The sequence below is a fragment of the Typopeltis vanoorti genome, chromosome 9 (assembly GCF_054136105.1).
Source record: "Typopeltis vanoorti isolate ZY-2024b chromosome 9, IOZ_Tvanoo_1.0, whole genome shotgun sequence".
In the NCBI taxonomy this organism is placed as follows: domain Eukaryota; kingdom Metazoa; phylum Arthropoda; class Arachnida; order Uropygi; family Thelyphonidae; genus Typopeltis; species Typopeltis vanoorti.
The window spans coordinates 48415955-48428700 of NC_143557.1; the positions used below are offsets into that span (position 1 = coordinate 48415955).

Sequence of the window (12746 nt, forward strand, 5' to 3'; positions counted from 1 at the left end):
GAATAAAGGACCTAATTTCAGCTATTTAGTCAAATCCAGTGCATGGATCAAGAGCAGAGAGTTGTAACATTCAGCAGTTCTCTATGGCACTACAATGAAATCAAAATGAATGACTTCTAATTTCTTCTAATCCTTCTTTCTCTGGTTTGATTACTGTATTGGTTATGGTTTGAGATACCAGAAGGAGAGATAATATGTACAGTATATCTGAAAGGAACGTGTCCAAACATAAATAGCTGGCCTGGTTGGCTGAGTGGTTAGTATATTCACTCTCCAACTACTACACTGCAGGTTAAAATTCCACTTATGTTAACTAATGTTAACATAATATTATCAAAATATATAGCAAAACTATATTACTTAATGGCAGTGTAGTTTATGTCAGAGATTATACTGAGTTTTTCTCCCCTTTCTCCCCTTATACATTTGGAATTTAGACTGAATTAGATTAGAATTTTTTTCCCTCTTATACATTTAATCAATAAAGAAATTCATGTGAAATGTTTAATATAGTTGTGTGACATATCCTACTTCATTCAAGAGGTCCAATTGAGCAAGAAAATTTGAGGCAACAAGTTTTTGTCTGTAATAAATGATATGAAAGAAGAAACAACAGTGCACAACAGCCAAACATGCACTGTCAGAGCAAAATAGTGTCCTCCTGTTATGTAGCCACGTGTAATAAAGCAGTTGTAACAGCTTTGCAAACAGGTTGCAAGATTTTTGCATCAAATCAAGTTCTAAAATATGATGATCAGAATGAGAGGAGAATTTTAGAAGAACATTCCTAGTAGAATTATTTCCTTCAATTCTATTTGCGATGGCACATTTGACAAATCTGATCTGTTGATTTCTGATTATGGGACAACCTGAAATCTTGGGTGTACCATGGTGTGTGTGTGGGGGGGGGGATGGAATATCTCAAAATAATACTGAACCTGAAAGCAATGATAGGAGGCAGTTATCAACAGTGGGGAAGTTCCTATGATCACTTGCTAGGTGCATTTTGGATACTGCTGGTGCACCTATAAAGGATCATAAAAGTATGTTATGATACTTTTCTCTGTTGTATTGATAAGTATTCTGGCCAATAAAGCAGTCAACAATGGAAATCTGAATTCATTATGCTAATTAGTTATGGTAATCATGAGTATACTCATAATAGTTCCAAAGACTTAGGACATTTGACAAATCTGATCTGTTGATTTCTGATTATGGGACAACCTGAAATCTTGGGTGTACCATGGTGTGTGTGTGGGGGGGGGGGGGATGGAATATCTCAAAATAATACTGAACCTGAAAGCAATGATAGGAGGCAGTTATCAACAGTGGGGAAGTTCCTATGATCACTTGCTAGGTGCATTTTGGATACTGCTGGTGCACCTATAAAGGATCATAAAAGTATGTTATGATACTTTTCTCTGTTGTATTGATAAGTATTCTGGCCAATAAAGCAGTCAACAATGGAAATCTGAATTCATTATGCTAATTAGTTATGGTAATCATGAGTATACTCATAATAGTTCCAAAGACTTAGGGTCTCTTCAGCATCTACATCCAGAAGCTACACTATCTTAAACTCCTGCAATTATTTTATAAACACGTGATACACAAAGCATACTTTTCTTATCTTTTTTTTTTAAATCTTCAGTGCTTTGGTTTGACTGTTTGTGAAAGAACCAGTGTGAAAATAATTTTCTGTTCCCTTTCAATTTGTGGTTGTCAGCAAATTATCCATTTGATTTTCCTATTTCAGCTAATAAACCAAAAAAAAAAAAACTTCTTATGTGATACTCTCCAAAAAACATTAGTTCTAAATATGTAACTGATCTTCAGAATATCTATTCCTTTCTCTTTTATTTCTTACTCAAGAAAATAAGGCAGAAGTCTTAAAATAAAATTTTATAGTTAATAATTAAATTCAATCAAGATATACATTCCAGAGATGAAATACCAGAAGTAATGATAAAACTCATTCTCCCTTGATTTTTAGTTTATTTTTTAATTATTCCATATTAGCGTCACTTAAACATACCATCCCACCCAGTGGGTATTTAGGTATTTCCTGCCTCTAGGACTGCAGAAAGTGCCTCCCCTCCCATATTTAATGAACATGCTGATTTACATGCATAACCTATTTATATCTTAAATTTGTAATATAAATATAATTACAAAAATGAGAGCCCAGAAATTTCTGCTGCCCCTCAAAATTTGCCGCTCTAGGCCTGGGCCTATACACCACTGATCCCACCTAATATTCTTTATTGTGTTAAGCTCAATTGTCTATCACAGCTAAATAACTTGGCATCTTAGAAACCTAATTCCTGCTTATGATAGGGCAGTTAATCTTATCTGTATTGTCACTGTCTGTAAATTGTATGTGTGCATGTTCACATTTGTCATTTGTTCACATTTGTCAAGTTTTCATCCAGGATGAAAACTTGAGTTTCTAGGAAGGGAAAACTCTACTACCTCCATATGAGACCAGCTAACTTGCCTTCACTTGAAATCCCTGATAAAGGTTCTTTGCATTCTAGATGGGATTCAAATCCAGGCCTTGCCAACTAAAGGACATCATCAATACTAACTGAACTCTAGAGGCTCTCTTAAACATACATTATATAATGTATGTTTAAGAGAGCCTCTAGAAAGTTACATTATATAATGCTTACATTTTGAAATGTGCAACTTAGACAAATGTTTTTCACTTAGAAACTTAACAGTAAAGCATTCTTTTACAGTTGATCAATACCACTCATTTTTATGCTAGTGATAAGATTCCCTCTTAAAATAAAAGATTGAAAGAGAATTTATCTAAATTCATTTTAAATCTTGCTACTTACAGACAGCTGAAGTTTCAGAGGAAAGCAAGCGAATATCTTCAAGTAAAATGCGACCGGAGTCACCATCATCAAATTCAACATACAATGTCTTCTCTGGATTGGGAATTGAACTAGATGCTGTAAAAAGTAAAAATAATTGAAAAGAGGATTATAAATAAGTAAAACAGAACTCTGGTTTTTGGTGGATAAAAAATCTTTTATCCGTTATACATCCTTATCTTGTTTCAAGATGAGGGCGCACAAAGTTTGCATACAATAAACAATTTTTCTTGGTTTCTTTACGTTACTTGGACTTAAGTTCACAATATGCTACTGTCATAATGTGTTATGCCCTGAAGACAAGTTTTCTGCCTTTCTCTGTTTTTTCCTCCATATTTGCAGAAAGGGTTTGTCATTGTTATTTCACCTGTGTACTATTTATTTTTAATCCCCTCCTCCTCCATTCCAGAAAGAGAACCCACCTATTATTTGATGAGACAAGATGACTATCAGGAACATATACCCATGTAAGTGAAAGCTATTACAGTGAAAGATAAAAAAACTTCTCTTGAAAAAAAAAAAAAAAAAAAAAAAAAAAAAAAAAAAAAAAAGGGGCTGATATTAAAGAAGTAAAGAGATCAGACTATATACAGTTTAGGCATCATCATTATCATGATAATAAATAATCAGGATGTAATTCATAGATGTTTTTTATTAATACTAAATGTATTTCCTTAAGATGTTTTGCTATTTACTGTATATGGCCTGATAGCATCTTCAGGAGGTTATTTAACATAAGTAAAAAAACTGACAAAATCTAAACATTTCCCAACAGCAGTTGTTATATAAATTGAAAAGACTGGAAGGATAATTTAATCACGCATATTATTAAGCATGTTATGTGCAGTCTCTACATTGTTGTGTGAACTCTGTATGTGATTGCTGGCATAGGAGAGGTCTTTAATGTTACACGTGTTAATTAATAACTTCAAAATATTGTGAAGGATCATTCCTTGATTTCTATTTAGTGTGCCTTTTGAACAAATGACCTTGGAGGACTTTTTTTTTTGTTCAAAAAGTTTAATTCTCTTCTAAATAAGGAATGGAGGATGCTAATTTACCATGTGATGTTCTTTGAGGATGGGCACTGCAAGTTCACATTTTTCTTCCTTTTTGTTTTCAGCATCACTTACATGGTCTATTTTACAGATTTCAAAACTTCTCCCAGTTTCACCTATGTACATCTTTCCACAAGAATATAGAATCTTATATATTTCAGGATGTTTAAAAAATAGACCTCTGTCTTTAGGAGAACATAGGAAACTTCATAATGTGTTAAATGGTTTGAAGATCATTTTGATCTTGATTGATTTTAATATTTGGGCTATGTTTCTTGATTTGTTGCCAATGTATGGTATGGATACCGTGCCTTTGTAATTAATTTCTGGGTCATCAAGGGATGGTTCATTAGAAAATAAAAGTTTCTTTAGTAAATTTTTTGAGTAGCCATTTTGGAAGAACTGATTAAATTGATTTGAAGTTCTTTTCATTTAATTTCATTATTTTTCAGTATTTTTAATGTTGCTAAAAGTGTTTGGACAGCAACTGTTTGTATTTCCCATCACTATAGCATTGCTGTCAGTATGAGGTTGGGCCTCCTTGCACTGCCTCTCATTACCCTTTGGGGCAAGCTCCACTAAGTTCTGGTAAACTGCTGCTGGAATTCATTTCCATTCCTCTCATAGTATGGCAAATGGCTGACAAGTGTTAGTTGGGCGAGCAGGTCTGGCCAGTTTAGTTCTTCCATCTCCATGTCTTCAACCATGGAGCTAGGGACCCTTGCTTTGTGAGCAGGTGCATTATTGTGCTGATACAGGAAAGGGCCTATTCCAAACTGTTGCCACAGTGTGGGAAAAATGAAATTGTCCAAAATGTCATGGTAGGCATCAATGTTTAAATATCCAGACACAGAAACCAATGGGCCCCAGTTCAAACCAGCAAAAACAACCATTATGCTGCTGCCTCCATTCTCGGTCAATATGAAGATATTCCTGTAAGTATTATTCACCAGACATCCACCAAGTCCAGACAGGTTTGTTGGATTGCCAGAGCATGTACTATGATTCATTGTTACACAGGACCCTCTTCCATTGATCCAAAATCCAATGACAGTGTTGTTGCACCATTCCAGATGATGATGGGCATTGGCAGGTGTAACCAAGAGCTTATGAGCTGCATCACAACCATGAAATTCAAATGCAAACACTTCCTAGAGAATAGTTCTGTCAGTAGCATCCATTCCAGAGTTCACATGGAAGTCATATGCAATAGTTCCCAGGGCTGACCGATGATTTATTGTGACAACATGATTGAGAGTTCACTGGTCCTGTTTGTCAAGTTCTTGGGCCTACCAATTCATGGGGGGGGTTCCATCACATTTCCACTTTATGATAACCTTGCTGTCACTGACAGTAGACCGAGGGCATATACAATGAGACAGAAATCTCTCAGACCAAATGGGCTGTGACTATCATACCACGTTTGAATGGACCCAACTCTTTTTGGTCCACTCATCATGATGGCAATCTATACTGCTAGTGCCCAAATGCCTATGCTTATATTGTGGATGTATCTGCATCATACAGTAAAAGCAATGTAGAGCTATGGGGGGGGGGGGGGGGGTCCAGACCTTTGGCAACATAGTGTAAATATCATACCATGTTATCACAAGTATAACCTATAACAGGACACTACATCCAGTGAAACTGTACTAAATGTCAATTTTCTTAATAGTATGTATTAAGAAATTAACACAATTTTTGATCTATCAAGAATTTGTATATAAAAAATTATTTTTATTTTAAATTTTATACAATTCACCATTTGATGTTAAACTGTATTTAGTTGCTCTCTCTCTCTCTCTCTCTAAAGTTTTGTGTGTGTGTGTGCATGCACATGTGAGTTTCACATAGATTCTGTGGAAAGGATAATCATGAATGGCAAGCAGTTTTAAGTACAGTGATGTGGACAAAGATTAAAATGGTGAATTGAACAATGAAGCTTATTTTTTACACATAGTCCTACGAAAAAGTTCCACTAAGGAAGAAGTAGAGGAATTTTTGAGATACAGAAAAAGCAGCTGACACAAAGAAAGCAGAAAAGTTTGTCCTTGATGGAAATCTAAATAGGAGAGTAAAATATCAGACATAGAAATGTTTTCGAAAAATTTGGAGAAAAGTTCAAAGCTAATAATAATGGCAAGTAAATGCTGGATTTCTTCCAAGACATGGACTAGATATTACCAATGCCTGCTCTGTTCCAGCATCTAAATGTGAACAAATTTGTATGGAGAAAAGAAATAATAAACAAGAGGTCTCAATTATTATGTTATTGTTCATGTCATTATGCTGGTTCAGAACACAAGAGGTTTTTAGTTTTGAGCAGGATAAAATTGAATATTATGTGGCAGGGAGTGTAAGAAAGTCTTAAAAAGAATCAAATCAAACCTTGGAGACTCAGTAGTAGATTCTGAAAAAAAAATACTGACAGACTGAGTCAGAGAGGCATGTAGTGAAGTTGTTTGCAAGGAGAAAAAAATCAGACTTAATGGTGGACTAGGAAATTAAAGAGGTAGGTAAAGAAGAGAAGAAATGTACTGAAAGTTCCTAGAAAATGAAGGTCAATCGTTTGATGCTGTTGGCACACTCTCCCTCGATGAGTCTTTGAACTCCCTGGAGGTGTCACATAATAATAATAATAATAATAATAATAATAATAATAATAATAATAATAATAAGTCAGCATGTACTCTGACATTCATACAGGAACAAAAAATAAAAATATAATAAAGCAAACCAATGTGCGATATAGCTAAATAAAAGGTCATAGAAAAACTTTGGTGAAAAATCAGCAATATCAGGCAGGTGACAAAATGTTCTGGAGGTAATTGAAAAAACTTAGAAATGGAAGAAAGAGTACTACAATAAATCAGAGATGATAAAGGTGACATGAAAACCAAAGACATTCTAGATGTCCAGCATGATTACTTAGAAAGATTTTTAATTGAAACTAAAAGTAATAGAATGGTGGTAGAAAATATTGAACAGGAAATGCAATCAATAGCATTTCCTGTTGAATGAGGCAGAAATTCCGTTCAAATTTTTTCCAACTGCCTTTTCACATTTCACTGGAAAAGCAGCTGGAAAAAATAACATTCAACCAGAATTATTCAAATATCTCTGCTGTTCAATTCAGAAAGCCTGGCAAGAAAGTCAAATTCCAGATGACTGGAGTACAGCTCCAGGACATCTGAGAGGGGAGGAGGGGAGGTACATCTTACCTGGGCATGGGAGCCATAAAAACAACGACTAATGGAGAAGGTAAGGGTCCCAAAAGAAACTTTATACCCCCTGATAAAATTCCTCTCAAAGGGCCCTACAGCTCTCATAGTATTCATCTATAAAAAAGGAAAATAAAACTAAACTAAGTATGAAAATCAGAGGAATTTCCCAAAGTGTTCCAGGTATGATTAATGTAATCATACTTGAGAAGATACCAAGAAAAATTCTATAAAAAAGGAAAATAAAACTAAACTAAGTATGAAAATCAGAGGAATTTCCCAAAGTGTTCCAGGTATGATTAATGTAAGCATACTTGAGAAGATATCAAGAAAAATTCTAGAAGAAAAGCTTGGAGAAGAACAAACTGGATTGATTCAGGACAAATAGTGGTTGTCAAGATCAGATTTTCATTTTAAGACTGACAGTTGAGAAATCATGGGAATATAAAAAGTATTTGTATTTAAGTTGTGTATATCAGAAAAAGGCATATGAGAAGGTACCAAAAGAGTGTAATACATAATCTTTATGTAAGTCTGCAATTAAAATTGAAAGAGGTACACAAAGATGGTTTGATGTAAAATCAAGTGTGAGACAAAGCATGCACTATCTCCACTCTCTTACTTTATGCAGATGATGTTATACAGGTCTGCTGGATTCTTACACCAAACTGAGATACTGCTGTAACAAGAAGTTTGGCAAGAAACCAAGCAATAAAAAGCAAAGCCTATGAGCATAGGCAGGAACACTGAAAACAACAGCTGTATGGCTACCTAAAGAACAAGTAAAACATCTCAATTATTCAGGTAGGCATTTTTAGTGATGCCAAAATAAATATGGAAACAGACAGTAGAATAAACATACCTCGTATGATGAGAGTCAACTGAATAAATTTATACAGAATAAGAGAGAAATTAGTCTAACACTATAGCTATATACAAGAGAGTGTTCAAATTAGTTTTAATCTATGGATATGAGATCTGGGTTAAAAATAAAACTATTCATCATGACTGGAGAACACAGACATGAGAGTTCTAGAAAATAGGAGGAGTGAGTAGATGGCATCAATAGCAAAATTATATTAAATAATTTTGATGAAATACTGATGAAACTATTATTAGCTATTTTTATTATTTTGGTAACCTCCATTGGAGTCAACAGGAGTCACTCCAGCAATGTATTGCACTCATACATACATAGCTCATGGCAAAAACATGATGTTAAAAAAGAGAATCATGATGTCATTATATATTAACAGAATTGAAGAATTTAAAATATTTTGAGTTAAAAACTTTGAAGGAAAACATAGATCTAATCCAAGGAGTTGGAAAATTAAAATAAAAATAAAATAAATAAAAGTTAAAAGTAAAAGTCTTAACATGTTATAATAAGAAAAAAACATATATATCATTATAAATTCAGATCTAAATTTGTAATCGAGGTCACAGTTTCAGGAGCTGATTGTAAAAAAGTCATTCCAGTCATTCTGATAAGCACGAAGGGTGCATTCTTTTACAATATGTTGCATAGCCTGTCATGGAGCACCACAGTCACATAGTGGAGATGATCGTCTGTTCCATTTATAGAGAGTATCTCCACACTGGCCATGGTTTGTCTGAATCCTATTTAGTATTGTCCAGGTTTTGCAAGGTAGATCTGATCCTGTAATGATTTGATCACCTTTAAAGATGTTATGCAAATGTTCTTTTGTATTTTCTTTCCATGTTTCCTCCAACTTCGAAGGGATTAAAATTATTTAGAACTAGTTCTTCTGCTGCTTGTAGTGATGGATGGTGAGATTTCAATCTATTGACGTTAAGAGTTGGGAGATTCTGATGAATAGGTAGGTTTGGATTACCAGCAATTTTTTGAAATTCACAGACTAAAGAATTCAATCTATGTAGTTTTGTAGGAATAATGCCTGCTAAAAGAGGTAACCAATATGCTGGAGTTGATCTAATAGAGCCTGTAATTAATCTTAAGATATTATTCAATTGAGAATCAATAATCTTTGTGTGAGGGCTATTTAGCCACACAGTAGCACAATATTCAGCACTTGAGAATACCAAAGCAAGGGCTGTTGTCCGAAGAGTAGAGGCTCTTGAACCCCAGGAAGTGCCACAGAGTCTCTGTAGAATATTATTACGTGTCCTTAGTTTGTATGCCAAGTTTGAAAGATGTTGCCTGAAAGTGAGAGAATGGTCAAGTGTGACTCCCAAGTGCTTAGGGAATTTATTATATGGAAGTATAGTGTTGTTCAATTCAATGTTCAATTGTTCAATGTTCAAATGTTGTTCAGTTTTAGTTATACATTTGCCATTATTATTTAGATGAAAACAAGTCTGTTTTGCTCCTATTTAAAAGGAGTCTCCATCTATTAAAATATTCATCAAGTATAGTTAAGTAATCATCATCATCGAATTCCTGACATGTACCCTCAAGGGGTGTATAGGATATGATAGTACTAGATGAAAAATTTACGTCGTTACTAACTTCCTATCTACAATTTTCCTCCAAATCAGTCTATTACTTGTCAAGACTCCAACATTATCAGATCTCATATTTCTATTGTCTAAGGTACTTTGTACCATATCAATCCACCTATATCTTGGTCTTCCTCTGGGTAAATTTTCCGACTGGTAATAATAAACAACTCATTCCACAATACAGACTGATTACTCTATTATCAGAATGGATTCTCCTTTTTCTGAGATGTGCAGAAGTGTCGAAGGATCTCTTAATCGGTGGGCGATGTATTTCTGAAATGTTTTACTTGTTCCACAAGTTCCCCATTCACAACATAGTTGACATTTTCAACAATTCTACCTATTTTCATTGTCTTTGTCTTTTTAATGCTGACTTTAATACCATATCTATTATAACAGTTATTCAATTTAGTCAGGGAATCTTGCAAACTTGTAGCAGATTTATGTAGACGTATAACATCGTCCTCATAAAGCAAAGAGCTCACATTAACATATCAAATTCTGATATGTTTAATAGCACTTTCCTTCATAATGTGATCCATATAGATAATAAATAACAGAGGGGATAATGTACATCCTTGTCTCACACCAGATTTAACATTAAACCAGCTTCCTGTACTTCCTTCAATTCTAACTGCTGATTTACAACTCGAATAAAGACGAAGTATTGCTCGATATAATGCCCAATTGACATCATATAACTGTAGTGTATTGAATAGCTTCTCTCTTGGCACCTTGTCATATGCCTTTTCCAGATTGACAAAACTTAAATACAGATCTTTGTTATATTCCCATGCTTTCTCAACTATTTGTCGTAAAGTGAATATCTGATCCTGACAGCCTCTATTTGGCCTGAATCCTGGCTTGTTCTTCACCAATCTTTTCTTCCACAATTCTTCTCAACCGTTTCTCAATCAAGTATACTTGCATAAATCTTGCCAGGAATACACAGTAGGGAAATACCTCTGTAATTCTCACATTCAGTTTTATTTCCCTTTTTATATATGGCTACTATTAGAGCTCTACTCCAATCATCGGGAATTCGTCCCTCTGTCCAGGCTCTCTGAACTATGCAGTGCAGCCACTGTAAGATTTTTATACCACCATACTTCAGCATGTCTGGTCGAATATCATCTAGTCCTGCTACCTTTCCACATTTCAAGCGTTTGATGGCTTTTTCTACTTCAAATATGGATATGTATTCCTGACTGTATGCCTGTTGAGTGTTTTTTTTACCACTGTGCTATCACTGCTTGTTTCATTTAACAATTTTTTCAAAGCAATTACTCCATACTTCAAGGATATCTTTTCCTCCTGTTTTCATGTCACCTTTATCATCTCTAACTCCTTTTACAGTGCTCTTTCCTCTATTCCTAAGCTTCTTCAACAACCTCCAGAATATCTTGCCACCTTCTTGATATTTATTTTCTATGTTCTTGCCAAAGTGCTCACATGACTTTTGTTTAGCTTTTACACACTAGCTTTCTCACATTTGTCTCTGTATTCTCCAAGAGCACAAGCTGACTTATTTGCCAGGAACTTTTGATATGCTTTCTTCTTTTCCTTCACTGCCTCTTTAACTTCCTGTGTCCAGCATGGAGTTCTAATTTTTCTATCCTTGAAGAGAACTTCACCACATGCCTCTCTAGCTGAATCAATCAGGGTTTTCTTTCTTACATGTTATTCTCTTCAATATGAAATTCGGTTTTATCCTGCTCAAGACTAAATAGTGATCACTTCCAATTTCAAATCCTCTGTACACTCTGGTGTCCTGCACCAGGGAGAAAACATCACTATCAACAATAACATAGTAAATGAGACTTTTCTTATTCCTTGCCTCTTCTCTCCATGTGAATTTGTGCACATTTTTATGTTGGAACATGGTGTTATTAATAACCAATCCTTGTTCTGAGCAGAAATCCAACAGATATTTGCCATTATTATTAGCTTTGCTCTTTTCTCTAAATTTTCCCAAAATATTTTTGTATGTCTCACAATCATTTCCTACTCTGCTATTTAGATCCCCAACAAGGGCCAACTTTTCCTTTTTCATTGTGTCAGTTGCTTTTTCTAAAGTCTCAAAAAATTCCTCCACTTCTACCTTATAGAACCTTCTGTGGGACCATAGGCACAAATAGTCCTTCATTGTCTAGTTCCCCATTCTGATATTTGCCCACATCATTCTAATTGAAATTACCTGCCATTCACGAAGATTAACCTCGTATTTAGTGTTGAATACCATGGCTACTCCTGTTTTTCCTTGATTGTCATTGCCTGAATGTAACATTTTGTATTTATTGCTCAGAAAGATCTCACCAGTTTTTGCCTTTTTTTGTTTCAGTCATCCTTATTATATCGATCTGGTACTTATCCAATTCCTCAGCTAGCTCCATTTATTTGCCATTCAGGCTTCTTATGTTGATAGTACCGATCTATAACTCTGGTAATGTTGAGTTGGGGTGTGTTTTCAGATTTGTTCCAGTAGCTGACTTTTCCCTGTTCGCCCTGGTTCCCTGGCGAAAACAAGGGGGCCTTGTTTAACCAGGCGATGCCCCGGCCGGCATGAAATTTTGTCATGATGTACCATCATTTTATATTTTGGTTTAACCAATAAGAATACAATTTGGTCGGCTAAATCCCAAATTGCCAGCGCATCTTCGTTCATTCAGTATCCAGGTAGATACCCAACAGGGTACACCACGAGGAGGTGAGGATGGGACATTAGGTCAGAAGCCCTGGTCAGTTCTCTGCATTCCTTTAAAGGCTATGTGGAGGTCTGCTCTCAGTTATACATCTTTGACCCTTAAGCACCCCATCTGATATTCATTAAAAAGTAATTTGCATTCTTCGCTCCAACCATGTATATAGTTATGCCTAATACCTCTAGGAATAATTTTCTTGGCAGCAAGCAGGACTATGCCGATAAATCGATTAAAATGACTACTTATTGGAGATATCCAGCGAATACATTCATCAAGTTCATTTATGTATTTATTCCAGTCAGCCTTTTTAAAATTCCACTGTGGAAAAGGCATTGATCTGACAAGTGGAATAGAAATACCAATGTCAATTAATACCTGTCTATGTTGACTATGAGAAAA

General features: G+C 34.9%; 1 protein-coding gene across 1 annotated transcript in view; it reads right to left on the bottom strand.

Annotated features, from left to right (window-relative positions):
* The window catches only part of LOC150103022 (uncharacterized), a 435119-nt gene that overhangs the window by 74770 nt on the left and 347603 nt on the right, over positions 1 to 12746 (bottom strand). The window contains exon 26 of the mRNA XM_090398054.1: positions 2844 to 2960. Coding sequence (XP_090254180.1) covers positions 2844 to 2960 — 117 coding nt within the window. The remainder of the gene's footprint in view (positions 1 to 2843; positions 2961 to 12746) is intronic.